The 15,873-nt window shown below is 40.7% G+C and overlaps 3 protein-coding genes across 8 annotated transcripts; 1 reads left to right on the top strand and 2 right to left on the bottom strand.

Annotated features, from left to right (window-relative positions):
- Positions 1 to 588: 588 nt before the first annotated feature.
- Positions 589 to 2,882, bottom strand: LOC117253129 (uracil-DNA glycosylase-like). Of its 2 annotated transcripts, XM_033620492.2 has the most exons (7): positions 2,640 to 2,882; positions 2,110 to 2,310; positions 1,931 to 2,026; positions 1,552 to 1,649; positions 1,345 to 1,433; positions 1,069 to 1,247; positions 589 to 968 (listed from the first exon to the last, which is right to left on the bottom strand). In XM_033620492.2, exons 1-7 carry the CDS (start codon positions 2,736 to 2,738, stop codon positions 828 to 830), a joined length of 903 nt encoding a protein of 300 aa, XP_033476383.1. In that variant the 5' UTR covers positions 2,739 to 2,882; the 3' UTR covers positions 589 to 827. The 2 variants fall into 2 exon arrangements, with proteins under 2 accessions (XP_033476383.1, XP_033476382.2); XM_033620491.2 differs by lacking the exon at positions 2,640 to 2,882 and having other exon boundaries at positions 2,110 to 2,460.
- alkbh2 (alkB homolog 2, alpha-ketoglutarate dependent dioxygenase) lies at positions 2,211 to 5,459 on the top strand. 2 transcript variants are annotated; one of them, XM_033620494.2, is made up of 4 exons: positions 2,211 to 2,348; positions 4,379 to 4,659; positions 4,741 to 4,939; positions 5,021 to 5,459. In XM_033620494.2, the coding sequence occupies exons 2-4, from the start codon at positions 4,413 to 4,415 to the stop codon at positions 5,328 to 5,330; spliced, it is 756 nt and encodes a 251-aa protein (XP_033476385.1). In that variant the 5' UTR covers positions 2,211 to 2,348; positions 4,379 to 4,412; the 3' UTR covers positions 5,331 to 5,459. The 2 variants fall into 2 exon arrangements, with proteins under 2 accessions (XP_033476385.1, XP_033476386.1); XM_033620495.2 differs by lacking the exon at positions 2,211 to 2,348 and adding an exon at positions 2,462 to 2,544.
- A 1,863-nt stretch (positions 5,460 to 7,322) lies between these two features.
- Positions 7,323 to 15,863, bottom strand: usp30 (ubiquitin specific peptidase 30). 4 transcript variants are annotated; one of them, XM_033618615.2, is made up of 13 exons: positions 15,754 to 15,863; positions 12,231 to 12,340; positions 11,966 to 12,139; positions 11,778 to 11,881; positions 11,564 to 11,662; positions 11,332 to 11,377; positions 11,153 to 11,247; positions 10,762 to 10,821; positions 10,562 to 10,648; positions 9,903 to 9,983; positions 9,438 to 9,660; positions 9,238 to 9,349; positions 7,323 to 8,799 (listed from the first exon to the last, which is right to left on the bottom strand). In XM_033618615.2, the coding sequence occupies exons 1-13, from the start codon at positions 15,822 to 15,824 to the stop codon at positions 8,532 to 8,534; spliced, it is 1,530 nt and encodes a 509-aa protein (XP_033474506.2). In that variant the 5' UTR covers positions 15,825 to 15,863; the 3' UTR covers positions 7,323 to 8,531. The 4 variants fall into 4 exon arrangements, with proteins under 4 accessions (XP_033474506.2, XP_033474507.2, XP_033474509.2 ...); XM_033618616.2 differs by having other exon boundaries at positions 7,323 to 8,784; XM_033618618.2 differs by lacking the exon at positions 15,754 to 15,863 and adding an exon at positions 15,467 to 15,648.
- Between the last annotated feature and the right edge of the window lie 10 nt (positions 15,864 to 15,873).

The raw sequence follows: 15,873 nt of genomic DNA, 5'->3' as shown, positions 1-15,873 counted from the left end.
TGATGAGAGTGAGATAAGTCAATCTACATTTTGCCAACAGGTAAGTGCAGGTATGAAGTAAAATGACTGTATTATTGTTTTTTTTTTTAAAGATTTGTAACATAAGAAATGTGGACGTTTACATAGACAGGCTTCACTCTTTTTTTTGCAAAATGGATAAATGAAATTTGATAAAATGTTATTCAGTAATTAAGACCTTATAAATTCTAGTTAAGGATTATTTAATGACTTTTAAGGCCTTATTGTTATAAAATTGAATTCAAGACATTTTAAGACTTTTTAAGGACCTGCAGACACCCTGAGTAAGCCATGTAAATACAAAGTGGTCATCACACAAATCAACAATTGTGTCTTTAAGTAACTTTTTATCTCTCCAGCAAATCTAGTTCTGCCAAATCTTACATTATTTTTTATCTTTAGCCCTGTGCAGTTATCAGTTTTTTAATATATATGTTTTGCCAGAGCCATTTTGTGCACTCAAACTGACCAAACCTGATGAAAAAGTGCGCCTTAAACTCTGCAGTGAAGCATGGACAACACTCTGTGCATCAGAGGAAGTGAGCATATTTAGAAACATACAACATCCACTTTCTGGAACCACTTTAATAGTATCAACTTGTCTATAAAAAAGTAAAAAAAGATACAAACATATTTACAATGTTGAAACAAAAGTTTGAGGAAATTCAGTGTATGGCACAAAACAAAAGTTTAAACTACCAACATGAACTCTTTTGTAAAGAAATCTTTGCTCACACTACTGCTGGAACAGGAAAACAGTGAAAACTTATGGGCAGATTTTGGTCTGTAGTTTGTTGGAAAACATGAACTTAAAGTGCCTTCCAGTTTATTGGAGCCTTTCCAGACTTCTTTAGCAGCTCGTTGGCCTTTGAGAAATGCCTGCACCCAAAATATCCTCTGTGAGCAGACAAGGGAGAGGGATGCACAGTCTGCAGGACATGGTGACGTTTCTACAAACAGAGAGATATATTAACACATATTACACACATATCAACTGAGATACATGAACAAAATAAAAAGCTTTGGTTTAAAACAACAGTGTGGACCCACCCTGTTAATAGCAGCTCCTTTCTTCTGAGCATATGATCCCCACAGCATGAAGACAAGGCCTTCCAGGTTGTTGCTGAGCCAATGCACCACAGCGTCAGTGAAGGTCTCCCAGCCTTGGTCTTTGTGGGAGTTGGCCTGGTGCGCTCGGACGGTCAACACAGCATTGAGCAACAGCACACCTGGAGAGTGAGGTCACAGATGTAGAAGACAGCAGGTGGGTTAATGATCAACAGCTTTCTTGCTGTGCAACTATGCGTAAACATTCAACAAAAATACCTTGTTGGGACCATCCAGTCAGATCTCCATGTCCAGGGTGCTCAAAGCCTTCAATGTCTGACACCAGCTCTTTGTACATGTTCTCCAGGCTGGAGATGAAAAGGATCACAGGTGTAACAAGTATGTCAAAGGACTGCGCAGCACTGGACTGATTTGAAGTTAGAAAACTGACTAGTTTACATGCAGAGATACTGAAAAAGTTTTAACCTGGGTGGAGGATGCACTGGTCTTTTGACACTAAAGCACAATCCATGTGCTTGGTTAGGACCATGATATGGATCCTGGCCAAGAATCACCACCTTGACCTGGAATTAGAGACACATCTTAAAAAGATGTGACTGTGACAGTTAATGCCAAACTAAGGGACACTTAACTTCCATTTTATCCACACAGCACAGACCATTCTGTCCCACTAACCCATCATTTACATATATACGCTAATATTGTATGTTAACTCTGATTTTCCATTTTCAATTGCACTTTAGTGTTCCATATTTTGTCCTCAGCGCCCCCTAGGGTGTGTAAGTGTCAGACACAGTGTCACAGGTCAGGATGAGTGGGAAGGTGCCAGTGCAGTCAAACTTACATCTCGGATGTTACACATCTGAGTCCAGCTGAAGACCTGTTCAGCAGGAGGGTACACAGTGTGGCGTTTTCTCTCTTCAGAGACAAAGTTCATCAGCTGTGGCGGACAACATTAAGTTATTTGAACCGTTTAAAACAACAGAGACAGCAGCGCAGTGTGATGTTGACTTGTCATCTCACCCTTTTAAAGTAGGGCTTTCCAAACTCAGCCGACAGTTCCTTTCTCCAGCCTTCCCCAAACCCTGGAGGGGTCTGAGCGGAAGCGAGTTTCTGTATCGCTGCTTGCTTGTTGCGGGCGATCCTGTCCAGTTGCTCCGGGGACAGAGGAGCAGGAGACGGTCTGGACGGCTCCGGATTCACCGCTGAGGACTTCTGCTTCTTCTGCACAATTTTAGTGTAGTGGGCAAAACATAGAGCAGGTGAGCAGCGTACAGATGGAGGTGAGACTGGCTTCAGAAACCGTCCACATCGCAGCAAAAACATTCTCGTGTTTTGAGCACAAGTTTTAACAACAAACAGGAACACAGCGGCGCCTGTGAACGCAGCTTTCGTATACTGAACTATCGCGGGAAACGACAAATCCCGCTATGTTTGAAATGGTTTTACAAGTACCATGTAAGTTGTGTTTAATTATTAATAACGCTATGTTTTAACAAGCTAGACACGTGGCTAATGTTAGCTGACAGACTGCACTTATTAATAACGCTCACCGGGTCTTTGGCATCCTCCTTGGTCTCATTTACGTCCTCGGAAAATCTCTTCTTCGAGACAGGTGAAAAAAATGAATGAATAGTTTTCTGTCCGATCATTTTCTTGATGAACACCGTGACGGTAAGCTGCCGTAAACTATAAAAGTACACGTATTAGCTAAAATAAGAGCAAAGCGGCAGTGGGCTCCTCTGGAAAAACCTGCAGTTTCTGACAGTATTCGCGCCTAAGTGACGACACAGATTTATGATAATGAGCTGAGGGCTGTTCAAGACCATCTGTTGCTGTGTGTTTGTACTGTCTGTGGAGGGTGAAGCACCTAGCATTCATCTTTGTGGAATATACGTTTTCTCAGCTATTTTCGTGATGTTATTTTGTACATACATTATTTCATAGCCGTTATTACGTAGTATTTTATTCTATAAAAGCTTAATGTCATATCTTTGCTGCTGTTACAAAGTGACAAATTGGTCTATTAGGTTAGTAGCCTTTTGTAGTTCGTCAATTGACGAAATTTAGTTAACTGTTTTAATAAGTGATAAATCATTTGTGTCATTTTTAGTTCATACTCTAAATGTGGATTTGCAGCTCTTCTTCGTAGTATATCATAGTATATTGAGTATTTTCCCCTTTGAAGTGTAGTAATGTCACCTGGGGCTCAGGGAAAATTGTGATGGACAGTTAAAGAACACAGCAGTTCAATGATTAATCTGGACACTTGTTAAAAGATTAATTAATGATGCAAATAATTGTAAGTTGCAGCCCTGCCATTTCCAAAAGGTCCAGAATTCATCAGATGTAAATATATTAAACTACAGGTACATTACCAATGTTTTTCCCATATTAATTTACATCTCAAAATCAGTATTAAAGGTCAAGTGTGCATGGTTTAGGTGCATTTATTGGCAGAAATAGTAGGCCTATAACTTTGTTCATTAGTTTATAATTTGAAAATAAGTCTCACTGTGTATTTGTTGGGCAGCATGGTGGTGCAGTGGTTAGCATTGGGTCCAAACCCCCCACTGCAGGTTTGAACCCAGGGAGGGGGAGCCTTTCCTTGTGGAGTTTGCATGGTCTTAGCATGTCAGCGTGGGTTTTCTCTGGGTACTCCAGCTTCCTCCCACAGTCCAAAGACATGCGGGTTAATTGTTGACTCTAAATTGCCCTTAGATGTGAATGTGAGCGTGAATGGTTGTTTGTCCCTATGTGTCAGCCCTGTGATAGTCTGGTGACCTGTTCAGGGTGCACCCCGCCTCTCGCCAAGTGTCAGCTGGGATAGGCTCCAGCCCCCCTACGACCCCCAACAGGATAAGAGGTTTAGGAAAATGCATGAATGAGCTGTTTATATGTGCATATGGAGTGGGTCCTCTTCCACAGAGTCCACCATGTTGTTCTACAGTATACCAGAAGGATTGCGTTTTTTATTTTTGCATAGTTCTCCTACACACTTGGCACACAGGAGAGTTTTCAGTTCTGCAACCTCACCACTTGACGCCACCAGTGATGTAGTGGGGGGTATACGCAGGTATACAGGGTATACCTGCCTCTTTTTCTGGTCGTTTACAGTATACCTACCTAACAGCCAGAAAGCCATTGGAATATACAGGAGAGTATACCCACCTCCTCCTCGGTAACCCACCCGTCTACCTAGTAGTACACCCACCTCATCAACTGCCACTACACCACTGAATGCCGATACATCTTACACACAAGATATTTATTATTTCCTTCTTCCTTGCAGCTCCACGGAGTGCCACAGACAACAGGTTACTACCATGGAAAAGTGTGTGATGAAACACTCCTGCTCCAATGATGCCGAAAGTCCCCAGAAGAAGATCAAACTGGAGAGTGATGACACTGTGAAGCAGGAGGAGGATGATGATGAAGAAGAGTTCTCTGATCCTGTTCCTTGGCAGAAAATAGAGGCAGAGGGATTAGACTGTGATTATGCTTTGCTGTTCTCCAAAGAGGAAGCAGACCACCTTTTTAAACAGCTGGAGAAGGAGGTGGTCTACGCAACAGGTACAACATCCGACCTTTTTCTGTAAAGCTATGACCTGGTGTTGGAGTGTTGGTGAACAATCATGGCTGTTTTTGTTCCAGGAGAAGAAGCAAAGGTGCAGGTGTTCGGGAAGGTATACAATATACCGAGAAAGCAGGCCACATATGGAAATGCAGGCCTTGCCTACACCTACTCTGGAGTGACACGTTTAGCCTGCCCGTGGACTCCAACCTTGGAATATATTCGGGATGCTGTCACGAAAACAACTGGACAAACATTTAACTTTGTTCTGATCAACAGGTGAGAAATTACTGAATACAAGTTTTAAAGGTCACAGTTTGATATTTGTGTCCCTGCTGAAAGTGCTCTGCTCTCCTGCAGGTACAAAGATGGTCACGATCACATGGGTGAGCATCGTGATGATGAAAAGGAGCTGGACCCCCTCTGTCCCATCGCCTCCGTCTCCCTGGGAGCTCCACGAGACTTTATCTTCCGGCACAGAGATGCTCGGGGAAAACAGGGCCACAGACAGATCGAGCCTGTGAAGCTGGAGCTTGCTCATGGAAGTCTGCTCCTCATGAACTCACCGACCAACACTTTCTGGTACCACAGCCTCCCTGTTCGCAAGAAGATTTCCTGTCCTCGAATCAACCTCACCTTCAGACGCATCCTGCAGGACAGAAAGAAATGACCAGTCATGGATTATCACCCAGGCCGATGGGGCCAGTTCCCATTAAGTCTCTGAGGAAAGGACCCCAGTTTAGGCTGAATGGAGTACAAGACTCTTGCTGTCATTGGTATCATGGACAAGTATCAGAAATCTAAAATGTGTTTATGTAGCACCTGAATCTACGTGACTATACGACAGAACAAGGTGGAGAGTGAACACATTTTACAGTGTGAACCAGTGGTTAGAAATGACAGAGGCCCAAACCTCTGACTGACTCAAGTTCAAACTACCACTTCAGCTACTTTCATGAAATTAAGTCTTGTAAAGCAGCTGGCAATGTTCCTGAAGAAATGAGCAATAAAATCAACAACTATAAACAATTCAATCTCCTTAAAAATTACAGATTCTCACCAAGAGCAGACCATGAAGCCTAAAAACAAGCCTAGTCCCAGTTAAACTCCCAGCCCCTTTTACTAGCCTGGTGTGGCTTCATATTTAGACAAACAAGGGCTGTCTCAGTTAGAGGTCTGATCTGGTTGCCAAGCAGTTGATTTTTATAGAACTTCTTTGGATGGGTAAAACCAACTGTCGGCTATACACTTGAGCTAATGTTAGATAGCTGTTTAGATCACACATACAAATATAAATGTTCCTCATTTCACTTTACTGTAACCAAGAGCACCAAAGAATAATTCACTGAGATTTACTGGCACGGTAAAAAAGAGTAACGAAAAAAAAGTGGTGATTCCCTTCCTTCGAAGCAGTCATAAAGTCAGAGTATGTTTCGCTTCCTCAATTACCGGGTATGTTATTTATATTCCTTTAGTCTGTAAGGGTCCTCAGATCAAAAAAATCAGAAGGGGTTTTCATAAAAAATAATCCATGATGTGAGTATTGTTTTAATAGGATTAAGTGGTGTTGTGTTAGTATGCTGGGTGCCGTAACTCTCGAGTGCTGTAAAATGAATATTAACTCCTGATACCCCGTCTGTCGGAGCTAGATCAAATGAATGACACATAATTGACATGTTATTCAAAGCCTAATTTTTCACAAGTAATATTCATACTGTTTCAAATAAACAAGTTGATTGTATTTCCTGATCTTTGCTGAGCAACAGTTTTGTGTGAAGGGAATTAAAGGCCTGTCCCATATAGACGCCTGTTCCAAAAAATAGGCCTGTTGAGTTCAGTGATTTAAGCAAATAATAGCCTGGCCTGCTAATTGAAGTTTTACAGTATACAGTGTAGCATAATGCTGAAGTAACTCCTCACATAGCTAGCATTATAGCTACAACCACGCAGTGGTGGGAAGTAATAAAGTACATTTACTTCAAAGTACTGTGCTTAAGTAGAATTTTGAGGTACTTGTACCTTACTGGAGTATTTACATTGTGTACCACTTTATAACCTACTTCTACTTCACCTCAATTTCGAGGGGAAACATTGTACTTTTACAAGTTGCACTGCAGAGTCAGACTATCACAAAATATAATGAAAAATAAATTATGATGTATCATTATGGATAAGGTAAATAAAGGTCACTGCTACCCAACAGTGTATATAGTAACAAATAAGCCCCAAATTTACCAGCTACAACATTAAAGTTATGAATACATTATGCATCAGTAATTATAATAATATATATTAATCCAAAGTGGACCTTCTGCATAATGAGTAGTTATACTGTAGTATTTTACAAGTTTGCATGCCTTAAGATTATTTTGTCACTCTCTGTCTTTGGCACTAAGGAGCGTTTATCCCCTTAGATTATGTGTTGTATTTATTATGAAAAATGACCTCATCTGTATAGAAAATATTTTGTTTGAACCCGTCAGTTAGGACCACATGCCTCTCTGACTGTTCTCAAATATGGTGGAGATTCATTGTTTTGGTCAAAGACACTTCAGACAGTGGTTGGTTGATTTTAGGGATATCTGCTGGCACACAATCTCTATTGTCTCGAAAGTAACAAATAATTATCTTGCTGTAAAAACATGAAACTCTAATGTGCACGTTTGTTCTTGATCTTTTTTTTTAATGCCTTAAAACAATCACCTTTACAGATTTCACACAAATACAAACAATCTCACGTGAATATACATTAGTGCAAATCGCAAACATTGATGAGGAGTTTTGCACCAGGCCATTTCTCACTTTGACTCAGTCGGTTTGGTAGGAGCAAAACGGCAGCTATACAGAATTAAAAATATTCAGGATAACTTGCCCAAAAAAACTGCAGTCATACTGTGGCTTTATTAACTGAGAGCAGATCATTATTAATCTGTTGAACCGTTGAACATCAACACCAGACCGAACGGCTCTGATGCATCATATCGTGTGTTCACAATAGTCGTAGCACACATGGCTTCATGTGTTAAAAATCTCGAGTGTTAAAGACAACATGGCACTTTGACCTTAACTCTGCAAATCATGACAGTGTAAGGATTATTGGAAACATAGAAAAATATCAAATTCAACTGCTTATGAACAATTTCAATTGAAACATTGATTCCAAAACAGTTTTACGTACACTGCTGGGAATGATTAGGCAAATTAGACGATAGAGAACCAGAGTTAGAGAAAATTCTATCTATCTGACTTCATAGTATGTAACAACTTCTAAGTAACAACAGCAAGAATTCCTAATCAGCTACTTCTGTGTCTGTAATGTACAGGCAGTGGACAAAATAACAGCAACACCTTAAAGTATACTGTGTTCCAATTTAACACCAAAAACTACAGCATTGTAACAATGCCACAGAGTTAAATCGACATCATAAGCTTCACACATGAACAAAGTATTGCAGGGCTATAACTTTAGAGTGCACTATATTCTGGTGTTTCTGTTCTTTTGTCCGATAGAAGCCGGGATGTTGCATGACAGAAATTGTTACACGTGTCGAAGAAAAGTAGTTAACATGAAAGTATTGGACTAAAAATCCTGCAGGTCCGTAATCTTTGGGATTGAAAGCCCAGAGCAGCAGGCAAAGTGTTCACTCACGGATTTCTTATCAGATCTCATCATTCAACAACCTTCAGCATGTTGCGGTGATCCGTGAGGCAGATTTATCTTTACAGTAACTCTGGGATGGCTTTCTCTGGTCTCATTGTCACAAAGTCATAATCCACCCGTTGGTAACCGCGCTGTAACTGCCACATACAGCTGTGACAGTTGGACTGGAAAGGCAGAAGTCAGTCAGGCCGTGAGGCGGTAAGCTTCCGGTTACTCCTCCGAGCACAGAGCCAGGTTCATTCTTCGGACTCTCTCGTAGAAGAGCATGTAAGCGTTGGAAGACAGCACCTCGTGCAGGCTGGCTTTTCGTACCGAGTCATCTGACACCCAAAGCCACTGGGAGCTGAGGGGTGAAGTGGTGCGGGGTGAGGAAGGGCTGCGGCGGTACGTGACGAAATGTCCTGAGTGCATGTCGCCGTGGTGAACCAGCACGGCCGTGAGCTGGAAAAGGTACTCTGTAGAGCTGGAGGGAAAGACGCTGTGATCAGAGGACATAAACAGATGGGTGGTAAATAAAGGAGGGGTCAACATAAAGTTTCTTGTAAGGTGTTGAGCCACCATGAGATGGCGGAAAAGCTTGGTTCTCCTTGGCGTAGTCTTACAAAGACTCTACTGGAGGGCTCTGATTACCACCACAACACTGAATAACTTGGTAAGCATGAGTATAGTTGCACCTTGACATTAAGGCCCTGTCTACATGCAACAATGGACACAAGCTAATTGAGGAGATTACGTCATTGTTTCCCAAACACTCCGTTTTACATGTCTACACAGACAATGAAATAATAAAAATAAAAATAATCTCTGTTAAAGTGTCCCTAAAACTCATTTTGCAATTAGAGAAAAGGGCAAAATATAGAAGAAAATATCCATTTAAAAATAAATCTGTGGAAGTGTAAACAGGGTCTAACATTACCTGTAGTCATATGTGAGGCCAAGCTGTGGGTTCACACCAGGAGACTGAAGAAGTACAGATGAACATGTTCCATTGGAAAAAGGTTTGTTGTTGTTGTTACGATGCTCTGCTTCTGGAAAACAAAACAACAAATGTATGATGTAAAAAACTAACTGAATGTTAAGCAGAATGATATTACAGGGTTAGCAGATCCAACACACCGGTGCCATTAGCAGAGGGCTTGTCCATGCAGTCATCTAAACTCTCTGTCTTTATGGGGCTCGGAGCACATTTGATCCGCTGACTTCTCTGTGTGGAAGCAATGTGTTTGTAACGGTCCATCGACAGGTACTCTGTGAACTGCACATGCTCCTGTCTTTTGATGGGGGTTCCTTCACCGGACCATGTCAGTCTTTGTAAATGGATGCAGAGACACTGCGGGAGCTGGCAGAGGGAGGAAAACAGACGGTGAGAGGACGAACCAGGGCAGAACATTTTAGAACTTCTGCCATAAAAAAAGGAGGGGAGGTTTTGATCAACATAACATTTTACTGTTACATTTCTCTCCCCAAGATGGACACAAACAAGCTTCAGTGTTGTACATATTATCTAACTAGTATCTAACATCTTAGGCTCTTAATAACTAGCTAATAGTGACATGATAAATATAAATAAATAACAGTTACCTTTCCTAGTTTTAACTGTTTAACAAATGTTGTCCTCTGGCTTTCCAGAACTTGCCCGTTCACTGTGGTCCCTTGTTGAAGCTGCGGAGAAATGATCCCAAACACAAATGACACAAATCAGCAAAACACATCTTTATAAAGAAACATGTCAGCCAGGAATACTAATCTAGCCTTGCCAGGGTGCCACTTTTGCAAAATGACAGGAAGCCAGGGTCCAGTTAATAAACAAACATTAATAAATAATATATAAATAATTACAGCAAACCTCAGTCTGGGGGTGTGGGGGAGATTCCTTGTCACTTTTTTTTTGCAAAACAAGCTCTATTTTGATGTTTTTTTTTTTATGCAATCTGACATTGAATTTACATTCAAAGTACAAAAAACATCCTAGTGTGAATCAATATATTTTATTGTGAATTAGAGAATGGTCAGTGGGCCATCCAGCACTATATCATGGGCCAGATTTGGCTTGTGGGCCATGAGTATCACCGATGTAGGCCTTTCTGGTGTACAGCACACCGGTCATATGAGTGCAAATGGAAGTAGCTTGGTGCTAGTTTTGTCACAAGGCTTCCTGTCTATGCTTTTGTGTGAATTACATATTAAAAATACAAAAATTAGCAGAATTTGGCAAGACACAGATACTGCAGTGAGTGTACCTTGGTACAGTTTTCACATTCCACTTCTTTGATGGTTTCTGAGGAGATGAAATGCTGAAGACACTGATCTAGAGAGATCGGTCGACCCTGAGGACGAATGCATATCAAATTATGACAAAAAGAAAAACAAAAAAAGGTATTTTTCAAAGGAATGCTATAATAACTTTTAATATTTGTGTGTTCCTGACATTTTTGCTTACCCACTGTGGTAGAGGGATGGACAGGGAGAGGCTCTCAAATGAGTCATACCGCACTGGACTCTAAAGGAAAAAAAAAAGCAGAGGCATATATCACCTCTTAAACACTTATGTGAAATTCTGACACAATGAGCATTTGAATTCTTCAGTTATGGTCAAAAAATATGTTTTGTGAGGTCACAGTGAGTTTAACTTTTGATCATCAAAATCAATCAGTTCACTGCTAAATCCAAGTAGACGTTTGTGCCACATTTTAATCAATTCCCTCAAGGCACTCCTCAGATATTGTGTTTGTGAGAATGGAATGGATGGACAGACAACCTGAAAACATAATGCCTCCAGCCACTGCTGTTGCCACTGTGGAGGCGTAATAAAAAGTCAAATACACACTCACTTGTTGTTCGCAGCGTTTGCATGACATATTGCTTGTTAAACGACCATGAAAAGGATGCTGACACTTCCAAGGACTTGGTATTGGATGAAGAGGGGCTGCAAGATGAAAAATGAATACAGATCAAATACAGTCCTTTACGGTTTGATATTCTAAGCTTCATAACTTCTTTGTCTCCTTACCTCGACTTCTGCAGGTCATAGTTTTCTCGTCTTGATCAGGGAGGCTCTGGTATAAAGAAACACGCTCAATAAAGGGGAGGGCAGCACCAGATTTATCTACAGCTGCGATTACAGACTACACATGTGTTCCAAAGGGCTGAACTTAACTCCAGAGCATTCTGGAGGCGTCGGCATGCAGGATTTATTTGTGTGCAGTTTTAGAGACAATGCAAGTAGGGAGATGATAACTTACCTCGAGGGACTGCATGTCAAACAGGTGAGCGACTTTGGGCTGACGATCCCGCTCCTCCTCCAGAGAAGATGTAAGGACATGAAAAAGTTCATGTGCATCCTGAGAGGAGATAAACCGACACAGACAGACAACTGTTGAGACTTAAATAAAACACAGTGCCATACTTTATATATAGAAATATCAGAAATACCACTCAACTGCATTATAGACTAACCTGCTCTTCAAATGAACTGATATGCCACCGGTACAATCTGAGGACATCCAGGAGGCACCCGGCATCCAGCACATCTTCCTCCCCAGGCTCGTCACTGGACAGAGCTGTCAGTGCAGAAACAGACATTGTCTTTTTCATAAATATGTCCACTACACTCGGATGACTTATATCACACTGGGTTTACATACCTTTGAGAAGCTGAAGGAGTGTCGTAGACAGCTGGTTGTCTTTGCATGACTGGATCGCAGGTGATCCTGAAAACGTCTCCAGCCACCTGATGAAGGATGGACATGCTGCCAGACCCTGAAGCAAAGAGTTCAGGAAGCAGGTGTTGCCTAAGTTCAACAGCCCAGGAACCATACCTGAAACAAAACACAAGTCATCAAAAGTTATTGCTTTACCACCAGTGCCATACATATAATCTGTGTATCACATCGTCATACTGATTCTCACCTCTCTTTCTCTTCTTTCTCTCTGTAATTGGGCCCCACAGAACGTATACTCCAGCTGCAATTGCAGCAGCTATCCCACCAATGACACCCCAGTTTTTTATCATCTTGTTCCTGAAAAGACAGCGCTGTGTTAATGAGGCTCAACAGATGACTTTGGATGGAGGGGAGTAAAAAAGAAATTATGGGTAAAAACAACAGGACAGGCAGTAAGGTATGATGGTAAAAGGGAAAATACCCATTACAATACAATAATGATACTGATTTGTCTTTTTATTTTTCAGTGCCCAACAGCAGTGTCTGGGCACTAAAGTTGATTTTTGGCAGTAATATCAACATGATATGTTATGAAAGCCATCAGCGGCTTCTTTGTGAGAAAGATGGCTAAGTTTCATGTCAACAGGTTCCCGTTCACAATGTTTTATAGATCTGCCACTGGGCAAATCATTACATACTCTTCAATCTGTTGTTTCGCTTCCCTGACTCTCAAACAGAAAAAGAGTTCAAACTGAGATGGTCAAGGTCTGCAGCAAAATCACTGGCACCAAAAATAAATAAATAATCTATTCTGTGTGACACCCTCTACACCAGACCTTCAGACCTTGCCCTCACGTTTCCCTTTTAGGGTCTCTTTAGCCAAAAACAACACCTTTAAAAACTCTTTTATACCTGCTGCCTTCTCTCAACACTAAAAGATGCGGATACAATGTTATGGTCATTTTAGAGGTGATACTTTGTAGTGAAGTTGAACTGTATTGTGTTATATTGAGGTTTATTTTTATCCTTATTCATATGAATGCTGTTGCTGAATGTAATGAAATGCAGTACAACTCAACAGCACAAAACTACAACCTCCAAATAAACATTAAGTTAAGTCAACACCTCAAACAGTTTCAACAAATACTGAACGATATAACCTTCATTAAAGTAGGATTGTTGCAGGGCTGTTGTATTAGACTGCGCTGGTTTCAGCTCAGCTCACAAAAAAATGGCAACTCTGTGTTGTTTTTAAACTTAAGTGAGCTTGATTTGTTCCTTACAAACAATGCATTCCTTCGAACGATAAGGGATAAGATTTCTTCATCAGTTCCCTCCCTTACTGATTCTCTGTCATTTTTCTGTATGGAAAAAGTTAGGCCTACGCATGTTTCCAGCATCAGTTTAACTGTTTTATTGTCTCTGTGTCTGGACAAAGTGTAGCAACTGTCTGTCTGTCATCATCTAAAATGGATTAAATGAGAGAATATTTCTTTTCATTTAGGTTTTCTTAGTCAAAGAAAAACATCTGCTGAATGTGCATATAACACGTTATGCACAGGATATTTGCCTTCTATCACAGACACGCTGCTTGTACATAGAGTGTCAAATACATGGCAGACCTGAAATTTAAGCCCATGTTGTGTGAAAAGATGTTTCAGCACTTTGCTGGTGTTTTTAACCTTACTTAAAATGATCGTTTTACAGACATTACACCCAGCACTGCTGTCATCTTCTTAGTGAAATTAACTTTAGACCTTTTCTTTATCTCTGTCATCACTCCTCCTTGTGGCAAGTTTTCAGCAGTGTAGATTAATTAGTTTTTTGTTTGGGTTAATTAACAAAAGTTCAAATGCAGTTGTACAGTAGTAATTTGACATCATTGTTTGGCAATGCGCAGCTGTAGGTAAACACAATCCAGCATTTATAAAAGGAAATGATAAGATCAGAGGCATATGACTATCACAGATCTGACAATTTGAATTCCCAAACTCTCTTACTGCCATAGTTTTCAACTAGCCTGCCCTATACGCTACAAAAGCACAATAAAATCCATTAATATCAGTCATGGCTTTTGGGTCTGGTGTGCCACCCCAAGATTTCCAGTGGCTCTGTCTGACCACCCCTATGAAAGCGCCACTGCTTTAAAGACCCCTCAATGTAAATGACCTAAATTACGATGTTTGTTCAGTTTATTAATGCTTTCTTGTGACCTATGTTGATTTTGTCTCATTTTGTGAAATTATAAAATGGGTGCTTTTATTTTGAAGGTGCATTTATTTTGAAGGCAGAATGCGGTAGGAAGTAAAAGACGTGCACGACGGTAGATGTTTACAAGTGCTTCTTCCAGACGAACGAAAATGCCATGCTTTTGTTAATTAGCACCTGGTTGAAAAAGGCATAAGGTTTGTCGGTTTATATGTCATTTGTGTGCAACTTTGAGTCACATTATAATGCCTTTTCTTAGAAGTTTTTTTTTTCTTTTTCAGAGTTTGTACTGAGTAACTGTTGGGGCTGTATGTGTAGGCTAGCTTAATTGGTATATTAGCCGCGACACAAAGAAATTCTGTTGTCATTGCTATTCCTTGGTTGAATTAAGCCTGCTACTAAGAGGAAATCTGTGTTTAAGTTTAAGATTAGTTTTGCAATAACTGCAGTAAATTTGAACATGGGAGAAAGCTCTTGAAACTGCAGTTTATGTGTAATTTGCACATTTTTGTATGATTTATGTTGTATTATTGCAGCACAGAGTGTGAATAAATATTTCAGGTTAGATATGCTTGCCTACATCATAGCACTCTATTGGAGATTGTCACTAATTGCTAAAAACAGTTAAAAAGGGTCATTTAATAGTTTTACTTGAATAGCAAAGTCAATTCATTTTCAGATTTAAGCTTTAAATTACAGTAAATGTATTTGAATTGTGGTTAAATATTATTGAATATTGTAAGGTTCAAAAGGATAGAAGAAAAGTAATATTTTTGTCGTTTTTTGTTTTCTTCCTAGCTCTTACGGTGTGTTCACAGCAATGTTTTGGAGCTACAAGTGTCATAAATAAAGATCTTGTGAACCATCAGTTGGAGAGTAAGACCATCATTCAACCGGGGATGCTACACTTAACAATACCCTTCTTCTCCTGTCATGACTACATACCCTATCTCTATCCCCTTAAGACCCAGACAAAACAATACGTAATGCAAACTAAATACATTAACAATGCGATCCATTAACCTCTGAGCTGTTTATCTGTTGTAAAACCAGACATGACGCGACTTCAGATCAAGCAAAGCCTCTTCCAGCCTCATCTGCTGCCAGTGTCACAGCTTGAAATGTGTTTTATTTTGTGGTTACATTGTTTTAAAGTCTATGCGCGACATTATCTAGTCAGTATACTCAGCAGCCACACTTCACTAATGTGTAACCACGAAGCAGCTCACACTACCGTTAGCATACAGTACAAGAGATAGCTTTATGCTAACTTACCGACAACACCGAGGTTAGCCTGCCCTCGGCGTACTATGTCGCCTCCATTGATAAACATCCAAACTGCTATCTTGAAATACAGGTAACATTTCTCATTGCTGCGTATCTCCGTTAGCGGGTTCTGTAACTGTGCCGTTAAACCGGACTCGGTGTCTGTTTGTCCTCCTGTCTGCGCACGTTACACTTTGAGTCCAACGTACGGCGGCGTCATGACCCGCTTTACTCCTGACCCCGTGCACTCAAAATAAGCTTTGGTTAGTAGTTGTTTGCCAGCGGAGAGGTTTTACCTGACTATGGATCCGGTGCCAAGGAACTCCCCAACAAGCTTATCAGAGCTTTCTGGTCTGCACCACAACATCCTGCTTTCATTGCGGAACTCCCGTCTGCCGTGGCATGTTTCGGGTCGG

The sequence above is a fragment of the Epinephelus lanceolatus genome, chromosome 9 (genome assembly GCF_041903045.1).
Source record: "Epinephelus lanceolatus isolate andai-2023 chromosome 9, ASM4190304v1, whole genome shotgun sequence".
Classification (NCBI taxonomy): domain Eukaryota; kingdom Metazoa; phylum Chordata; class Actinopteri; order Perciformes; family Serranidae; genus Epinephelus; species Epinephelus lanceolatus.
The sequence above is the reverse complement of the archived record's forward strand: the minus strand, read 5'-3'. Positions and strand labels throughout refer to the sequence as shown.

What these genes read in the sequence shown, in the direction of transcription:
- alkbh2 (XM_033620494.2), top strand. Translation starts at nt 4,413, where the DNA reads ATGGAAAAGTGTGTGATGAAACACTCCTGCTCCAATGATGCCGAAAGT. An exon ending in GGAGGTGGTCTACGCAACAG is followed by an intron (nt 4,660 to 4,740) that starts GTACAACATCCG and finishes TTTTTGTTCCAG; the next exon opens with GAGAAGAAGCAAAGGTGCAG. An exon ending in AACTTTGTTCTGATCAACAG is followed by an intron (nt 4,940 to 5,020) that starts GTGAGAAATTAC and finishes GCTCTCCTGCAG; the next exon opens with GTACAAAGATGGTCACGATC.
- LOC117253129 (XM_033620491.2), bottom strand. Translation starts at nt 2,412, where the DNA reads ATGTTTTTGCTGCGATGTGGACGGTTTCTGAAGCCAGTCTCACCTCCA. An exon ending in AGATGTGTAACATCCGAGAT is followed by an intron (nt 1,650 to 1,930) that starts GTAAGTTTGACT and finishes CTCTAATTCCAG; the next exon opens with GTCAAGGTGGTGATTCTTGG. An exon ending in AAGGAGCTGCTATTAACAGG is followed by an intron (nt 969 to 1,068) that starts GTGGGTCCACAC and finishes CTCTGTTTGTAG; the next exon opens with AAACGTCACCATGTCCTGCA.
- usp30 (XM_033618615.2), bottom strand. Translation starts at nt 15,824, where the DNA reads ATGTTGTGGTGCAGACCAGAAAGCTCTGATAAGCTTGTTGGGGAGTTC. An exon ending in ACTCCTTCAGCTTCTCAAAG is followed by an intron (nt 11,882 to 11,965) that starts GTATGTAAACCC and finishes CTGCACTGACAG; the next exon opens with CTCTGTCCAGTGACGAGCCT. An exon ending in AACAGTTAAAACTAGGAAAG is followed by an intron (nt 9,661 to 9,902) that starts GTAACTGTTATT and finishes TCCCTCTGCCAG; the next exon opens with CTCCCGCAGTGTCTCTGCAT.